This window comes from Pantherophis guttatus, chromosome 1, assembly GCF_059756535.1.
Source record: "Pantherophis guttatus breed Tessera chromosome 1, ASM5975653v1, whole genome shotgun sequence".
Classification (NCBI taxonomy): domain Eukaryota; kingdom Metazoa; phylum Chordata; class Lepidosauria; order Squamata; family Colubridae; genus Pantherophis; species Pantherophis guttatus.
The window spans coordinates 235,484,150-235,503,843 of NC_142063.1; the positions used below are offsets into that span (position 1 = coordinate 235,484,150).

The following is a 19,694-nucleotide window of genomic DNA, read 5'->3' on the forward strand; positions in this document are numbered from 1 at the left end:
CCCAGCTGAGCCACACGATCATCAGAGGCTTTTTTTTTTTTTTTACTTTTAAAAGCATTTTTTCTACAAATGCTTTTAAAAGTAAAAAAAAAAAAGCCTCTGATGATCTTGCGGCTCAGCTGGGATCGTCAGAGGCTTTTAAAAGCATTTTTAAAGGCATTTTTTTTCCCTACAACCTCTTTGGCTGAAGAGGTTGCAGAAAAAAAATCCTGAGTTGACTGATTGTCAGAGGCTTCTAAAAGCATTTTTTTCTGCAACCCTCTTAAGGTTGCAGAAAACCCCCTCTAGCTTCTTGACACGTGTCTACTAAAGGCATAGTTAGGAACGCGTACAGTTTGCAGCTTAGGGCGAAAACCGCCAGTCTTTCCTTCCTCTGGCATTTCTCCACAATGTGCGAAATGAACACAAGTACCTTGGAATAAAATCAGGCCATTTGTCCGGAATGTAAAGGATCAATTTCCCCCAAATATAGAGAGGGGAGGGGGGGGAGGTCTGGCTAAGGTCGGCGCGGAGAAAGAAAACGGGGAGCATCAACTCCGAGAAAGGACAGAAGTTGCGGAGGGAGGCTCGTTAGCCCCGCCATTCAGTCGGTCCGCGGCTCTCTATTGGCTAGGGCTAGGCGCCTATGGTCTCCATGGAAACAAAGGGCTGGTGCATGGATCAACAACGCTTCTTGGGAAAGAGGGGGAGAAAGTCGATCGTGGAGAAGGTGGGGGCGGAAAGTAATCCGGTCTGACCTTCCTCTTGGTTTCGTCAGAGCGGTGCAACAGGTAAAAACCAACACTCGCAGAACTGCGGGCCAGGCGTTAGTCAGCTTTCTAGCGTCCCTTGCACACCTTTTAAAGAGACCGAGTGGTTTCCGTGGCACAACCTGTGCACTGGGCAAGCATAGGTCTCCTGACCTTACCTGCTCTCTTTCCCACCCACCTCCGTCCCGATCGTGTGTTTTCTGGACGCAACAGTTGTGGAAAGGAGAAAAGGTGTATGACCCGAAGCTAGGAGGGCGGTAAGAAGATCTTTTGGAGGTGCTGTGCCTCCACCTTTGTTCCTGAAGAACTTCTGTAAGTGAATATATGACCCTCAGTTTCCCACCTGTAGATCCACCTTGGATTAACTCTTTCCCACCTGTAGGTCCACCTTGAATGCTCCATCTTTGATTTTTCAGGTACCTCTGGGAAGTTAAGAAAGCCGCTGCATGGCAAGGTGTGATGGATGGATTTGGGAGGTGGGCGTTGAGAAGAACTAGGGAGCAGAAAATAAATGGTCTTAATCACATTGTTAGAACTATCATGGCATGAAATTGGGTTGTGCCACGCTGTAAATTTGTGCAGGTTTTTCTGATGACCGAATCAGAATTCTGTCTGAAATCATACCGTTTTGGTATTTTAGTGGTCTGGGTAGACATTGTAAACGTCCTACTTTCATACAGTGACTGGATATGAACCGTAAGCATTCATTTAATGAACTCTTTTGGGGTTGAGAAATAAGTGGTCAAATATGTTAGTTAAAATTAGTTCAACTAGTTAACTAGAATTAGTTTTAAAAGCAAGTTAAATGGAGAAAAGGGCATCGGAAGACATGAAGTAAGAGTTAATCCAAGGGCAGCACTGATGAAGATTGCATTCCTTCACTTGCTAAGGTTTTTGGCTTTCTGCTGATATTGGAAGCAACACTACTATTGTATATGATGCCAAAAATATTAAAATTGCAATGCATGGATGCAGGTTGTTGATCCATGTTTCTAGAACTTTGTACAGGTAAACTCCTTCTACAGTTGGAGATGTAAAAGATTGAACTGGAAACATGGCCTCTTCCATGGTGCTACAATTCTTAAATTGTCAGAGCATCAAGCCATTGTCTGCTTGGCATGATATGCTTTCTATAACAAACAAGAGCTATTAGAATAAACTTTTTTGATCAGTTTTCTTGATAGACATTAATGATGCCAGTCTTTTGGCTAGGATATTTATTATTCAAATTTCAAATTTCTATATCTTTGAAAGTTTGATAGGTTGGAGGACTTTATGCAGTATTGTCAATAAGAGCAAGCTTGAAAATAGTAATAGGACAAATGTTGATCTTCCTTTTTTATTGCTGCAGAATGGCTCACTGTCAAGCTGAAAATGTCATCAAGAACATCATCCGTGAAATAGGCCAAGAATGTGCAATGAATGGACAAAGTGTAACAGAAACTCTGGTAGCATTCATGGTAACAACATAAATAATCAATCTTCTCTATTTAAATTTGGGGTGCTTAGCTATTTTTAACAGGAGGTGCCTAGCTGGTTTTTGAGTGGTGTGCTGGAACCATATGAAAGACATTAAAAGACATAAATGTTTAAATATATTGGTTTTAAAAAGTTAATATTAGCAGCCTGAATTAGTTCACTACAGGACAAAGTTCTCTTCATTGAAGATTATGGATCTTAACCTAATACATGATCCAGTGGGGGTTGGTAGATAGATATTTTTCAAGTTCCCATTTAGGGAAGAGAAAATAACTGGCCCAAAGTCACCCATCTGGCTTCTGAAAAGAACTCATGTTCTCCCAGCTTCTAAGATGAATGTAACTCTCAGTGTGGGGAAGTTGTGACAGCTATTTAAACTTTTCATCATTAAATGAAGAATAAAACATGGCACTCAGCTCCTATCAACCAGTGACATAATATAGCTTCATCTTTTTTTCTGATGAGTCTGTCTAGTGATGAAACCGTCATTTATTAATCTTTAACCAGATTGCAGTTCAAACACAAAACTAATTCACTGGTGTTGAATCGTCTTAATTTAAATATAAGATTTAAGTATAAGGTTTAAATCAGGCATTGCTAATTACTCTTTAAACCTAAATAAGTATAAAAGAAACAAATTAATCAGGAAACTTCTTTATCATTTTATAGGTGAAAGCTGTTGTACTGGATCCAAAGAATGGATTTAATGTGGATAAGACTCTAACAAAGGCTGATGTACAGAAACTTATTGAAGTAAGTTCTTGCTTTGGAACTTATGCAAAAGGATTCTGTTCAATTTTATATATGTCCAACAAAAACATAACCCTTTTTATTCTTGGGAGGGGTACACCAGTATAAAATTATTCTTAAAAAATTAAAAAGCATGGGACTTTGAATTTATGCAAGTTTGGATATGAGATTCCAGGCTCTGTCATCATCCTATGATTGTTCTCTTCCCTTCACAAATCCTTCATCCCATAGAGATTACTGCCTTCCCGTTTGCAGGAATAGTATCAGCTGTAATTGCCTAAATTGTAGTCAGAAGCTTAAGAGGAAAGGGGACAGTCCCAACCAGAAGGCCCATATAGTCATTGTAGTGGTAAACTGTGAGTGGTCTGCAGGCAGTACTAACATACAGGAGCAAGATCAAGAGAAACCTGATCAGATTATGCAAGAGCTGCACAAAGGAGGAAGCCAGTTTGAGCTACATTGACAAATGGCCAACTTCATTATCAGCCAAGTAAGTTGCTCTGAAGAAAAAGAAGGTTATAAATAAGACATATGTTACCTCATGATTGAACAGGCCCAGCAACATCTGTCACAACTAAGCTAAGAGAAGAGCAAATATTTGCAGACTTCTATGAAAGAAAGAGGGAGGTAGTGCACCATTGCAGTATCATTTAAATATCTTCTTAAAATAATTTGATATCAATCAATTATTAGATTATTTTCTAACTATACATTGGAACTATTCCTTAAAACCAAGTCTGTATGTAAAAATATAATGAAAATGTGGTTAACATGTTACATTCAATGTTTTCCACCACAATGCTTTGAATTTAAAAATCATTCACAAACAAACTGATTCTAAAAATAACTACACAAATCCAACTTGGGCCTTTTTGAAGTGTGTAGGACCTCCAAAGAATGAAGACATAAATTTCCAAATGAAGTAGAATGTTTTAAGGCAGATGGAAGTTGTCTTGCTAGAGATTTGAGTGTGTTGAAGAACTTAAAAGTTACATGAGATTTTCCTTATAATTCTAATCTGCTTTAGTAAAAAGAAAGAGCTGATACTTAATAGTAACAGTACTACTAATAAAATACAATAATACAGTTTTTATTGTGTTGATTTTATGAGATTTTACGACATTGTCAGAGATGTCCCATACTGTTGTACTCATGAACTAGGTTTCTTTTTTTACCAGAATATTACATGAGCAGCATGCAGATATATATGAAATTTGGCTTATATTTCCATTGGAATGATAATGTTTGATTCCAGTATATAAACTTTGAGCCAAGAGATTAATAAATGTTGCTAGAAATACTGTTTTCATCATTTGCAAGATAGCTTGAAATAATTTATTTCAACAGTATCTCTTTTCAGCTTTGCGTTGGGAGACTTCTTGATGTTAAAAATCCATCCTTGAACACAATTAAGATGCAAGTTTATTTTGATATGAACTATACAAATCGAGGTAAACAATTTGTAGTAAAGTTATATATTGTGAATATATTACTCCCGTAGTGCATTCTCATTCATGCTTACATTAGGTTAAAATTTAGATTTCAATGGGGCTTCTTGCCTAGTAAAACATCCATTCTTGTTTATCCAAATATTTATAATATTAATATTGAGATTAAAAGTAAGTAATGTAATAAACAATCACGCACACAAATGAAAGCAAGGAAGTTATAAATGAAGTGTCTTCAAATATAACCAACCTGTATTTTGCCTAGCATTAATAGTCTTTAATTTAATCTTGAAATCCTGAAAACATTATAAAGGTAAGAGTATCTTTGCGGGTTTTACTCCACTAGTCATAGTCAATTTTATAGGGCGGTGCTCATCTCCATTTCTTTAAGCCACTGAGCCAAGGCTGTCTGAAGACATTTGTGGCCGCATGGTATCATGCTGCAGCACAAAGCATTTGGCAAAACATGGAACACTATTACCTTCCCATAGAAGTGGTACCTATTTATCTACTTGCATTTGCATGCTTTCAAACTGCTAAATTGGGTGGAGCTGAGGCAAGTGAAGGTAGCTTACTCTGTCACATGGTGGTGAGATTTGAACGCTGGAGTATAGATCTTCTCTGATTTTTTTTAATCCACTGAGGTACCACGCCTGAAAACATATCCTTACCAAATTGATAAAATAGATATATTGTATTCCAATGATCCAATAAATTGGTTATGCATAATTACCAATTGTAAAATATTATCCAATCTGTTTTAACTCGGTGAGGAACCCAACTGTGCGATTAGGATAATTTGGTAGGGTTATAGTAGTATTGTAGCAAAATGAATATGTGCAATGATGGGATTCAAATAATTTAACAACCGGTTCTCTGCCCTAATGACCAGCTGGGTACGCATGCCTCGGTGGTCATGTGACCATGTGGGCATGGCCAGCTCAACATCACTCATATCGATGGGTGCTTCGCCTTAGCTGTTACAATGTCATAAGGGTTAACCAGAGAGGCAGTTTCTGTAAGTAGGCCAATAACGATTAGGCTAGAAACAACACCAGAATGTTTCCTTCCTGCCTTTCTTACAGGATTAGCCCTGTAAAGTGGAAAAAAAACCAAAATAAGATTTCTTTTAACAACCGGTTCTCCAAACTGCTTAGAAAGTTAACAACTGGTTCTCTTGAATAGGTGCAAACTGGCTGAATCCCACCACTGAACATGTGGGAAGAGTTGATATGGGTACTTTTCCTTAGCTATACCTTCCTGAAAGTTTTTTTTGGTCTCTCTGTTGCCTTTTGCTTTCTCTGTGATTTGAATTGAAAATCTAACTGCAGGATGCTAAGGCCAGTGAGAGAAAATCTCTCTCTGTTAAATTATATTGTGATACGTTAACCTACAGTTTAATAGTAGAGATGGGAAGCGCTTTCATGCAATGGTTTTGTGCTTTCTCTTAGTTGAGTTAATTAAGGAACAGCATCGTGTTCTAGACTCCAGGCTTGCTCCTGTATCTAGAGAAATTACCGATAACCGAGCTCGTACCCGAGAAGAATTAGAAAGCGTTTACCGAAAGATTGTCAGCTATGTGCTGCTACGCTCTGGCCTTGGATCTCCTACAGACATCAAAGTCATTAGAGAGGCAACTGGTTAGTAAAATGTCCAAATATAACATTATAGCTTTTTAGTAATATTGCATATAGTGATTTTACTATAGTAGTTACTCAAGGAGATATTAGAAAAAAATAAATACCACTTTCAATGCTGTCCTTCAGCTTAAGCTGGAAACATTAAAGGGTCTCTGTCTCTGCCCCTTCCTCTGTCTCTATCTATCTATCCACACATTCACATATGCCTATATATAACAGAAAAAGAGAATAGCAATAGCACTTGAGACTTCATACCGCTTCATAGCACTTTACAGCCTTTCTAAGCTGTTTACAGAGGCAGCATATTGCCTTCCCTTGCATTGCAACCGCCACAAAGAGACTCTTCTCATCCTCTCTACAACTAGAGAGGATTTCTGAAAACTAAAAATTGTTTAATGGGAACAGAAATACTGCAATAGTGCAGAGCACTACATTCTACGATGGCATAGGTGTTCTGTCTTAACATCCAGCTTCCAACAAGCAAAGTCAATGGAGAAGCTGAGCAAGAAGGAGCAAATGGCGATTATGTGACCATGGGGTGCTATGACTCATAAATTAGCACGATCATACGATGTTGCGACTTATGACCACATCTCAGTGGTGAAATCCAAATTATTTTACTACCGGTTCTGTGGGTGTGGTGTGGCTTGGTGGGCATGCTTGGTGGGTGTGGCAGGGGAAGGATACTGCAAAATCCCCATTCCCTCCCCACTCCTGGGGGAAGGATACTGCAAAATCTCCATTCCCACCCCACTCTGGGGCCAGCCAGAGGTGGTATTTGCCGGTTCTCCGAACTACTCAAAATTTCCGCTACCGTTCTCCAGAACCTGTCAGAACCTGCTGGATTTCACCCCTACCACATCTCTTAGTGATGAAATTCCTGGTCCTGATTAGTCAGTCACGATTACCTATAGTAGCCTGTTCTCTCATCGCCACTGATTCAATTAATAGCAAACTGATGATTCTGCACCCCCAAACTATTGTGTGGCCTCTCCTGGTAGTTTCATATAGATGTTATAGAGCAGAGGAGGGATGACCAACCTCTGTAGCATCTTGCATATCAGGGGCCATCGGGATGACCTCTTGATTCCCATTACCCGACTGAAACCACCCACTCAGAAAGGAGCAAATCCATTACAAGTGGTGCTTCCAATCCCCCAATCCTGAAGATAATCCAGAAAGAAATATCACCAATGTTATTAAAACCTGCTGAGGGATCAAGCAGGACCAGAAGGAATACTTCTGGTCCTTGAGGGCTTGGTGTAGGCCATTCATAAAACTGACAAAAGTGTCACATGCATATTCTAGTCTCAACTATCACTGAAAAGGTTCCAAATAGTCTGCTTCTATGGTATTGTGGTCCACTATCACTAACTTAACATCCTTCACAAGTACTCACATACCTCATCTTAGCAAGAATGCTCAAAATTGGATTAGAATCAGTAGTGGTTTTCACTTACCTTCGCTAGTGGTTTGGAACTGTGAGAGCTTGCGCATAGCGCTTCTGTGTATGCGCAGAGCATCCGTGATGACATCTGGGCGGATGGGCGGAGCCTCCCGCCGCCTCCACTACTGGTTCGCCCGAACCAGTAGAAACCCACCACCGATTAGAATTATCTGAAAGTCCTATCCAGGGATGACCTTTTCAGAATGTTTCAGTTTTGGTATTTCCTTCCTTCCTCAAGGAAGTGTGAAGGAGCCAGTCAGCAGAAGCCCTAGAAAAGGACTACTCAGGGGCAATACTGTTCAGCATCCCATTTGCCTTCTGCTACTAATTGTTCAATGGGCACTGCATAGAACTGCCTGCTACACAGCTGAGAATTCCCTAAGGGCTTTCTGGAAATTTTGGATTTTTTAGGCATGTGAGACAGATCACTCAAATAGATTCTCCTGTTCCATGGCGATCCTGGATGGCTAACAATCAGTATGTTATTTGGTCATAACAAAACTCTTCATGTAACCTCCATTCTGAAACAAACATTACATGCATGGTCACCTATATGTGTTGAACCTATGACTATTTGAAACAAGTCTATGGTTGCCTGTTCTGACCCAGCCTTAGCAGAAGCAAGAAACAGAGTCCTTGTCATGAAAACTTCCTGTTTATTTACCTCTTATGAATTAATTGCATTCACCCACCAAAAAGTCCAGGCAATAGTCCTTCAAGGAGTTAACTGCAGTAACAGGCCTTATCAGTACCTTGTGATAATTGCAAGGCTGTGAGCTCCCAGCCAAAAGGCTGCAAATTAAGTTCTGGCAAACAGTCTTTGTGGCATGAAACCCAATGAGCAAAATCTTCAGAAATACGAACTGTTGTCTCCTGCAACAACCACTCCCCTTTCCTTCTATTTATTCCCCAGCCAGGGAGGGGCCATTCAGTGTCCACATGTGCTTTGCTTCCTGAGTCGACTCCTTGTCTTCCGTTGTTCACCTCTCCTAACTGCTCTGCACATATGTGCATCTGGAACAGGCCCCAGCTGTTCTTCCTCCTCACTCATATCAGCCTCCAAAGGCAGCTGCCTTTTTGGTGGCTGGGAAATGTCGGACGGCCCTGGCTCTATCTCTGTGTCTGACACAGGGCATCCATCAGAGCCTTCCCCAGACTCCAGAACTGGCCCAAGTTCCTCCCCAACTTCCTCATCATCTGAATCTGCCGCCAGCTCTGCTGGCAGCTGGAGGGCCACAACATTGCCATTGAGCACATACATTCCTGGGCATTGTTGGAACTGGCCTTCAGGTCAGGGCGATTAAAGTTGCCCAGCACTTAAAGGCAGAAGTTGTCCACCACTAAGCCAGAACCCATTTTTAGGAGCTCAGGAAAGGATTTTTATGGACTGTTAAGACAACTGATATACCAACAAGTCTCCAAGCTTGTCTTTACATTTGTGCAATGAAATAATGTCTACTTAACTGATTTTTTCTGAAGCTCCACATGTTAAATATCAAAAACGTTAAAATCTAAACAAATTTGCAGTGTTTCAGTAGCAGAACTAAAAAATGAGCAAGAATTATATTGTGTTAGGCATAGGGTAGAGATTAGAGATGGTCTGTTTCCAAACAGGCATCTCTACTGTTCTCTCTTGGAAGTCAGTGTTTTTCATGATCTGACTCTTTGCATATTTAATATTTTACCAGCTGCCCTGCAGAGTGTATTTCCTCAAACAGAGCTTGCGGCTTTCCTCTCTCTAAGTAAGAAAGAGAAAGAACAGCAATTGAAAGAACTCACCATGATTGTCACAGGAATTCGATTGTTCAACAAGGACAGTGGGAAAGGCGGTGAAGGCATTGATGACTGTAAGTGAATACCTATTTACTAACGTAAGTGCAGAACATATATACTTAACCTACTTTTGAACATGTCAGAAATGTTCAGGGCTGCTCGGAGTTGTTTAAGAGCTTCAGGAGAGTGGTTTGAGGATGACAATTACCTTTAATCTCCCCCACCCCCATATGTTATTTTTCTCTGTATAGCCTCCAGAACAATCTGATCATAGTTTTTTTTCAAAGTTAGAAAATTTGGTACAATATTTCTTATCTGTGTCTAATTGATTTAAAGCACAATCCAAGGAGGTCTGTGAATGTACATGACGTCCTTCTGCATATTCACCAATGGTGACTTTCCCTTTCACATTTAACCTTTTGTGTTTGTTGTAGACATTATTGGAGAATCTCCTCAGCTTCTGGGGACACTTTCTGAAGCATGTAGGAGGCTATAGGGGAAATGACTTCTCAAAAGCCCAAGAGTACACCTAAGGGATATACAGTGCTCTTTGAATAATAATTTAGTCCTGGGCATGTGAGGAAAATGTATTTTACTAATTAAAGAAATGGAACTTTGAGATAAACTGTGTGTCAACAGTGCCAGCGATTCTGAATGAAGCTATCCCAGCAGCCAGCCATCATATAGACATTGAACTGCACGGTTCCCAACAGCTAGCCCACCGATACACGGCCTTGATTGAAATGATGCACGAGAGTCATAATGGTGACATAGAACTCGGGCAGACAATGTTGAAAGAAGCCCTCTACAATGTCAGACAACATGAAGCTTTCCTCTGCATTATTCTGGTAAGATTCCATTATGTGTTGCAAATGTTCAATGTAGCTAAAACTGTCTTAGTGAAAGGTGGGCAAAATTTGAGTGATGGCAAATCACTTTTAGCTGAAATACGAATGTACGATATTCTCATGTTCTCATTTTTTTATAAAAAAAAAATGAAATGGTCCAATCTACAAAGTATGTTTTTGTTTATTAAGCAACTCGGTATGAGTTTTATTATTTCCTACAAATGTTATACCTGCCACCTCTAACATATATTTTCAGTCTGAAGTGATCACATGCGCACAAGAAGTTGAAATGATGCAAAAGGAATTCGCAGCTGAGATGGAACAGGTCAACAACATTGTTAAGTCAAAAACGGCAGTGCCCACATCTCTTGTTTATGTGAGTTTCTGAATTTCAAGAATATTCTGAAATTATAAGCTTTTATTTGCCAGTTGATAGATTCACCCAATCTGTCTAGCAGGGTTTTTGAGTGACACACAACTTTACTTTTATAATAGCCTATATTTAAAAGTAAATTAAAATTAGAATACTGATATCTAAAGGAAACAGCGTTTGATTTTCTGCTGAATTTCACTTTAGGAATATCTCTTCCAAAGATCTAGCAGTAGTCAGCCAGCATACCAAGTCTCCGCTTGCCTTTGTGGCGCTTTCCCTTGTTTGAAAAGTCCTGATAAAATCATTCACTGTGCTTGTCATTGGCTGCACTGAGGTTGTCAGGGAAAAGGTCCAAGTGAGAGTCTGAGAAATGAACTTTCAATGACATGTTACACTGCATAACTTGGTACGACATCAGGAAATCACTATTTCGCAATAGCTTTCTGCTTTAGACTTTTCCTAAAAGTTTTTGCAGGTACTTTTGAAGAATCACCATGAAGTATTTCCAATCTCACTTAGCACTTCATCAAGTGTGTCCAATTTGTCGTGTTTTATCTTTTTTTTTTTTTTTTATCCAAGGAGCTACAGAAATATCTTCCTTAAATTTAGCATCAGTAACCCTGGGAAATGTATTCCTCAAGTAACTGAATCCAATTGCAATTTTATTCATTGCTTTTGCTGAGTTTTCATAAGCCCAAGTTTGATGTGGAAAGGAGAAAGGAAAACTAAATGTCACATTTTCTGGAGATCTTGGTACAGGCAACTCCTCATTATGTGCGACAGGCCCTCATTCCAGATGGTAAACTGGTATTTCACAGCATTCTTTCTGTTAGAAGTGATTCCTTTTGTGCTTTTTAGGCAGAGATATAATTTTTGGGGGCTTCCTCCAGTCATAGAAACAGAGAACGGCATATGGTGTGAATCTTCTCACTGTCGTGTTAAACGTCTAACACATATTATACAACAAATGTGAGGGGCCCAATTCCCCAGTTCTTATGTTGGTCATTCACTTTACAACCAAAATAATGTTCATTGCATTTTTTGATAAATTTTGTTTCGGAAATTTAAATGTTAATTCATCATATATATAACAGGATGAATTACACCATTTTGTGGCATTGTTAATAAGAACAGCACTATTACAATAAAACATTTAACTTGAATACAGAGAATGTACACTTAAGATGCTCACATTGTGAGCTCTGCACCAGACTGATAAGGACTTGTTCTGCAGCCAGAGACTTGGTTCATATTTAAACATGTATAAACACAACTCAACCTGCACAGTGTTATTACAAATTGTTAAAAATATGCTAACATAGCTAAAATATTGTACTATAGTATAAAGGGAAAAGGGAAGCAGAGATACAGGTCAGTAAGTTTAGTTAGTAATAACTAAACTTACTGACCTGTATCTCTGCTTCCCTTTTTATTCAGGTTTTTGAGTCAATTGTCTTCTCACAATTGTTCCTTTGTCTTCCAGTGGCCTTGTTTTTCCAATTAATCAAGATTTGGGGCATTCAATTCAGTGCTGTCCAGAGTACTAAATGATACTCTGTGGGTCAAGTCCCAACATCTTACATTGATGTTGGTCTTTTTGGACCTAATGGCAATGTTTAATACTTTTGATTAACAGATCCTGAACATCATTGGCTAAGCATTGCATTAATTCAAGTCTTCTTTGTCTTCCAGTTCTTTTGCAACTAATCCATTGGGGATTAGTTCTAGCTCCTATTCTGTCATCCTTTGTGCTCTTATTTATTTAATTTCAGTTTCTATAATCATCAACTCCTGTATAACTGGTTGGATAACTGAAGTTTAAAACAATACAAGTAGTCCTTGATTTATTATGACAATTGGAACTGAATCTCACGGCTATTAGGCAAGGTCACCGTCAGACCCAAGCCCAAAGACAACACAGAGAAATCCAGTCAAGTCCAATCCTTTATTTGCTTGCATCTAATGGACAGTATCTTGCCGGACTAAAGCTTTAAAATTCTAACATACATTAGATGTATCTTTTCTGCAGTTTCAGTATCTTGCCTTGTGATAAGCTCACTTTGAACCCCTTTAAGGTGATGATGATGATGATGATGATGATGATGATTATTTATTGAATTTCTATACTGCCCTTCTGAAGGACTCAGGGCGGTGAACAGAATAAGATTTCATATACATATAATTTTTTTTTTATAAACAGTAAATAATAAATTGAGTCAACTTAGTGTATCTGCTAAGACCTTGGCATAGAATTTAGATGTTTATGCTAGCCCTGCTTGTTGAAACAGAAAGGTCTTCAGGGCACGTTGGAAAGTGCGAAGATCTGGGATTATTCGTATTCCAGGGGGTATTTTGTTACAAAGAGTAGGTGCCCCCACAGAGAAGGCTCTCTCCCTTGGAATACTAGATTACATTGTTTTAATGATGGTACTATGAGTAGGCCTACTCTGTGAGAGCGTATTGGTTGGTGGGAGGTTATCGGTTGCAGCAGGTGGTCTCGTAAGTACTCAGGTCCTAAGCCATGGAGCAGTTTAAACATAAGAACCAACACCTTGAAGCGCACTCGGAAGGCCACCGGAAGCCAGTGCAGCTCGCGTAGAAGAGGTGTTACATGTGAGCGCCATGTAGCAAGGGCATAGATATTCATTTAATATCCAATGGACTTGATAGAGAAGCTTTAGCTTTATTGATGCAGGCTCTGGTTGTTTCTCAGTTTACATTATTGCAATTGTCTCCTGGCAAATCTTCTGTTTCTTGATCCTAATCCAGAACTGAGTCATTTGGCCTGTTCAGCACCTTCTGCCTTCAGCTCATATTTTGTTACCTTGTAGAGTTCTTCACCAGCACCCTGTTCAAACCAGTTGAAATGTGTTTAGAGCCCACTGGCACAAACTCCCAGTATCTCTCCATTCTTAATTCTGTTCATATATTACGTCCCCTGGCCAGAGTCTTCTTATTGTTCCTCATTCCAGGATCATGACGTCGAAGCTTTCAAGGGCTTCATCTTGTTTTCTCAAATTGAATTTTCCCCAGAACTGTCATTTGCCATTACATTTGCTGCATACCTTCCCTATGTGTAATTTGCCAACCAAAGAATAGTTGCTCAACTATATGTGGCGGGAAAAAAAATGCATCAACCACTTTGTTTAATTTTTAAAGGACCTGCAGGAGACCTGAACACAGCATTTCTGACAGTATGTCTGGATTAGCCTTAAAGGTATCTCCCCAATCGATATACAGGTAGCCCTCGACTTACAACCATTCACTTAGTGACCACTCAAAGTTATAGCAGCAATGTAAAAGGTTATTTATGACCATTTTTCACACTTACGACTATTGAAGCAAAGCTGTGGTCACATGATCAAAATTCAGATGCTTGGCACCTGGCAAATATTTGTGACAGTTGCAGTGTCCCAGGGCCATCTTTTGTGACTTTCTGACAAACAAAGTCAATGGGGAAGCCAGATTCACTTAACAACCATGCTACTGACTTAACAACCCTGGCAAGAAAAATCGTAAAATGGGACAGAAATCACTTAATAACTGTCTTGCTTAGCAATAATAATTATGGGTTCAATTTAAGTTGTAAATCGAAGACTATACGCATCCACAAACACACCACTTACAAACATTTTTGCTGGACATACCTTATAATATATAATGTGCGTACAAAATAGGTTCTGCATACTTTTGACAAATGGGCAATACAGTTTTGCAGCCATAATGGAAACATATTTTTATATGTATCTTTTTCCTTCTAGCCTGCATTTATTGGGCTTTCTAACCTTTGGACCAGTTTTCAAGATGAAATATTGGTGCTCAGTTTCCTCAATAATTTGACCGTCAGTCTCCAGCAGTTCTTAGAAACCCACACATTAATCTTTCCTGAGGAGTTGATAGCGCCTCTTCTTGAAGGCCTTGTTATTAAAACTGATGAAGAAAGGTTACTAAAACATGCTGGTAAGTAGAAGGAGTAAATAAAAACTTAAGCTGCTACATATTCTTTGAAATTTTTTGAAGTTTTTTTTTCGGGGGGGGGGAAGTAGCAGTCCTCATGTCCTTAGTCATATAATATCAAGCATCTCTCGTATCGTTGTAATTTTGTAGACAAAATAACATCTTTTTCACTCATACTTTTCTTATACTATATTGATATTTTAAGGAACATGACAACATAGCGCTATATGGCTTCAGTTGGAATTGGTTTAGGATAGGAAAAAATGATTGTGAACTTTTTGTCCCTCAGGGAGAAGGCAATGCAATGTTAAATATGAAAAATGAGCACGGAATAGAAAAATGTATTTAGCTTCCAATCTGAAGCAAACGCTGTGTTCTGGAACTTCTAGAACAAACACAAACTGGTCTAGAAGATGATGCAGGATCCAACATTATCCTGGGACATGTATTTTCGCCTTCATTCGTGTTCTAGAGGAGTAGTGGTTCAGCAAAAACAAAATCCTGAAAGTTATAATGCTCTGAGTTTGGGCCAAAACAAAACCTGTAGAGATCCCATAGTGATTTTACATGTTGCCCTCCCCCATCTGTCCTTTACTCCCCTCAGCAACTCCTTGTACAGCATAATATACCAGATTTCATCTTCCTAGCACCTTTCCTTTCGGTCTCCATTCAGTCTTTACTGCCAGTAACTCTACCTAATTTTCTCCAATTTTCTCTCTAGTCCCCTCAATCTCCATTGCTGCAGCTGCCTGTTTCTCAGCTCAGTATATCCCATCAAGCTGCCCAATACCTGATTTTCAAATGCCTTTTCTTCCTTTCCTCCACCCCCTTAGTTGTCACTGCTGCCAGATCATTGAATAGAATAGAATAACAGAGTTGGAAGGGACCTTGGAGGTCTTCTAGTCCAACCCCCTGTCTAGGCAGGAAATCCTACACCACTTCAGACAAATGGTTATCCAACATCTTCTTAAAAACTTCCAGTGTTGGAGCATTCACAGCTTCTGGACACAAGTTGTTCCCACTGATTAATTGTTCTAACTGTCAGGAAATTTTTGCTTAGTTCCACGTTGCTTCTCTCCTTAATCCCAAAACTCTGTCTACCTCTATAATCTTATGCCTCCTCTCAGCTGCCCTGATCCACATTTGCAAAAGAGCCGCCGCCTTTCTTTCTGTATCCAGACTAAATACTTAATGTTTCAGTTTGGGCTCAAACTACTCCAAGGTAGCTGTTCTGTGCATGAAATGATTCATGTATGATCTATTGTACACATCTCTTTTGAAGATATTGATGAAAATATCTCAGGGAATACTACAGGCCCTTAGGTGTCCTGTACTGGCTAAGACTTTAATTTGTATTCTTCTCAATTTATTCTTTTTAGATGATAAAGTAAATCCTGCTGATTTTGTCAAAGAAGAATGGTTCTTTCCAGAAAGTACAATTAATTTTAGCCAACTGCTGTTTCAGTATCATGGGTTTTGTGCATATACTTTTGCTGTTAAGGATGGCCTTCTTATCCCAGGTAATTATAGATAATTCTTGCTTTAAATATAATAAAAATATAATATATTTAAACATCAGATATATATTTAAATATAGTATATTTAAAGATCAGAGGTTATAAATGGAAGACAATGTTATCTAGGAGAGGGGCCTCCAACCTTGGCAATGTTAAGCTTGGTGAATTTCAATTCTGGGACTGAATTCTGGGAGTCTGCCAGGCTTAAAGTTGCCAAGGTTAGAGACCCCTGATTTCTAGAACACTTCTCAGATTCATGAGCATGATATGAATGAAGCATGATAATTGCTTCCTGATGCTATTTGCTGTGCAGCCACATTATATTAGGTGTCTCTCTGTCTCCCTCTTTTTTCCTCTTCTCTCCCCCTCTTCTTTTAAGAACACAGTTGAAAAACAGGGAGCGGGGGGAACACAGTGTAAAATTTGGGCTTAATTTTTTAAAAAAGATCCGTATATTGCATACTTTCTTCCTTCAAAAGTTAAGAAAATTACGTTTAGAGGCACGTATAGCAAACTTTTTGTGCTTTTTATTTTTTAGGAAATCCTTCCATTGGAGTCTTGAAATATAAGGAGAAATATTATTCTTTTAATTCTAAGGAAGCTGCATATTCATTTGCCAAATGTCCAGATAAATATATTAAGATGATAGCAGAAAAAGCCAAGGAATGTGCAGAACTTATTCAGCTGCTTGAGCTTCACCATCAGTTTGAATACCTGGCTCCTTATTCTCAGGTGCTCCATTTAGTCTTCAATAATTGATTTAAAGAGGCACTGCTGGCAAACACCTGTTCTAGGAAGCGGACTAGAATATCTCTCAAAGCAAAGGTGGATCTTGGTACAGTGGTGATGTCTGCACTTGTGACCGAGGCCCAAATAGTAATTACCAAACACAATTCAGTCCTCAACAAACTTTTATTAAAGCAGCTGAGAATTAATTCATTCTCAGCTTAGTCCAAAACAAAATTCTTAATAACCAGTCCCTCGGCCTTATTACCAATCTTTGATGTCTTTGGCAACCTGTCAAAGGCTTTTCTTGGCAAAATCCCCACAAAGTTCAAGACATGCTGAGAAGCATGGGAACGTTGCTTTTCTACAAAGAACCCAACAGCTCGTTGCTGCTCTTTTAAGCCTTATGGGAATGGCCAATCATCTTCTGGCCTTACTCCTGAGTTGTCCTTTTTTCTTCAGCTGCTCTTGCCTTCTGGCAGCTCTTCGCATGCATGCACTAGGAACAGACTCCTCCTGTTCCTCTGCCTCTCTGCTGTCCGCCTTTGGAGGCTCTGGAGTCCACGCATCACTCCCAGATGGCCCCGGCCCCATCTCTGCCTCTGACGCAGAGCCCTCGTCCGGGCCTTCCCCTGACTCCAGGAATGGCCCATTGTCCTCCCCAGCCTCCACACTGTCCGACTCCGCTGCCAGCTCCGCAGGCTGCTGGTGGACCACAACAGCACTATTGGCAGTGAGTTTAGCTCTGCAGACTTCCCAATTTGAAATATGCTAAGCAATCGCTTACTGATATTCTTCTCAGTCATGCGTAATGAGAAGAAAGCAGAGTGAGCCATACCACCAAAAACATTTTCTTAAAAAATTCAGATTGAGTTTCTGTGACATTTATCCAAAAATTAAGGAAAGGGGATGAGAATAACACTAAGTTTGTTTTTATTCTTGCTGTTGTTCCAGTTTAGAGCTAAAGACAAGCAATTACTACAGCCAATCTCAAAATGTGACAGCAGTACTCAGACTGATACCCATATTTTGCCACCAACAATTGTGAAGAATTATGAGTGGAATGAATGGGAGTTGAGGAGAAAAGCCATCAAGCTGGTCTGTATCCTAGCCTGATAACTGAACTAAAAGGGCTGGAATTTTTGTCCCATGATCTCAGGTAGCCTGTTAATTACTGGAATTCCCAATTTTCCAGTTGAACAAAATATCTAGTTCTGGTAGGATCTGAAATTATGAGACAAAACATTCAGATTATTAAAGCTGGGGCCATGATTGATTATTTGCAAGAAATGTGAACCACAAAGATTGAGAATAATCATTTATACAGTATGCAGAACATACTTTTTATTTATTTATACCCCGTGTTTGAAATATTCTCTGCAGCTTTGTGAAGCTCTGAAGGTTTTATGTTTGAAATGTTAATTAATTTTAACAGTGTTTGAGCTCCAGTTTAAAACAATTTTCTACAAGTTTTTCATAAGATCTGATCTTGTTTGCTCTTACACTACTTTATTTTTTAAGTGTTTTTAAAAAATAAACCTTCTTTTGAATGTTTGTAATGGAAAGACAGGATATACATTTAATAAATTAACATGGCATAAATTGCCCTTGTTCTTTTTAACATGTAAGAAGAAAGCTATGCTAATACAAAATGGTACAGTACATTTATAAGCCAATGGATTCTCAAGAATGAAGTCAATCTTTATTTTTACATCGGAAACTAGAGAAGATTGAGTGAGGCTCTTGATTCTATAATTACCAGTAAATAATAGTTCATCTGGAAATTTAATTCATACAAATTTGACTGAGTTAAACAGATGCCTGTTCTGCCTTTGCCGTGATTATTACAAGAGAAAAGTCTAGACTGTCCCAATTTTAAAACAGATAGAAATCTCAAAATGATTATTTCCTATTAACAATCTAGTTGACCTAGATTTATAGTTATAGTTTAAGTATTAGGTTTCAATTATTGGCATTCTAGTATTAAAAAAATATGCAGTGAATCCATATACTTTTAAGAGCGTGTTTTTACTTAGTTGCATATCTTTTTTCTGTATTCAGGCTAATTTGCGCCAAAAGCTAACTCACTCAATGCAAACTAACCTCAGTCATATGAGAAGGGACAACTGCAGCCAAGTGTACTTGTTGAAGGATTCTGGCTCACAAACTAAGCGAGAGAATAGTAGCAATGTACCAAAGCCACAGATTTTCCTAGCTGGTCTTCGTGGAGGAACACCCCCAACTACTCGTATGACCAAAGTGAACTTAACAAGAGCAGTTGATGAAACATAATTTTGTTGTTTAAGTGAAAAGCATTTCAATAAATTAAAATGTTTAAAAATGTAAACGAGTCTCCCATTTTTTTTGATTGGAAGGTTGGACATACATTTCATGAATAGGAACAGGGGAGAAAAAGCTCCAAATATCAATAATAAGATGCAGCATAAATTATTCAGTGCCAGACCTGTCCCTCTACGACGATATCCTGATAACTTAATTTTATCAAATATAAATTAGGATACACTGCATCTCACTACCACACTTAAGTTTCTTATTATTTAGTTGTTGAGTTTTCTGGCTGCTTATTCTCTTAATTATTCTTCCTTTTCTTCCCATCTCTTGTATGAGATTGATTAGTCTAATTTTTTTTTAATCATCCATTTTGTGCACACCTTTTTCATTTTCTCAGCCCTCTTCATAGCATTACATAGCTCTAATTATCACAGTGGAGTTAGCTGGTAACACTGTTGATCCTTAGAACAGTCCTGCACAAGGGGCACAAGGAAAGGGCTACATTGATAAATGATCACAGGGCACAAAGGAATAATTGGCATATTGATCAGCGATTTGATGATTATCAGAACAGCAGGGCTGGAGTTGGAGGTATGGGTGTGGCCTGCGAGTGTTGAGAGGTGCTTGGCAGTATATCTTTCAGGGCATGATGGATCCTTTCTGATGATGGTGGTGATGTTTATAGCAAATTTAGC

General features: G+C 38.9%; 1 protein-coding gene across 2 annotated transcripts; it reads left to right on the top strand.

Moving 5' to 3' along the window:
* Positions 1-535: 535 nt before the first annotated feature.
* Positions 536-19,054, top strand: CFAP206 (cilia and flagella associated protein 206). Of its 2 annotated transcripts, none has more exons than XM_034408946.3 (13): positions 536-770; positions 2,101-2,209; positions 2,898-2,981; positions 4,339-4,429; positions 5,878-6,066; positions 9,202-9,360; positions 9,926-10,134; positions 10,391-10,510; positions 14,269-14,467; positions 15,844-15,984; positions 16,520-16,713; positions 17,662-17,805; positions 18,769-19,054. In XM_034408946.3, the coding sequence occupies exons 2-13, from the start codon at positions 2,102-2,104 to the stop codon at positions 18,997-18,999; spliced, it is 1,869 nt and encodes a 622-aa protein (XP_034264837.1). In that variant the 5' UTR covers positions 536-770; position 2,101; the 3' UTR covers positions 19,000-19,054. The 2 variants fall into 2 exon arrangements, with proteins under 2 accessions (XP_034264837.1, XP_034264838.1); XM_034408947.3 differs by having other exon boundaries at positions 658-1,061.
* The last annotated feature ends 640 nt before the right edge of the window (positions 19,055-19,694 follow it).

What these genes read in the sequence shown, in the direction of transcription:
- CFAP206 (XM_034408946.3), top strand. Translation starts at nt 2,102, where the DNA reads ATGGCTCACTGTCAAGCTGAAAATGTCATCAAGAACATCATCCGTGAA. An exon ending in CGGTGAAGGCATTGATGACT is followed by an intron (nt 9,361 to 9,925) that starts GTAAGTGAATAC and finishes GTGTGTCAACAG; the next exon opens with TGCCAGCGATTCTGAATGAA. An exon ending in CTTTCCTCTGCATTATTCTG is followed by an intron (nt 10,135 to 10,390) that starts GTAAGATTCCAT and finishes ATATATTTTCAG; the next exon opens with TCTGAAGTGATCACATGCGC.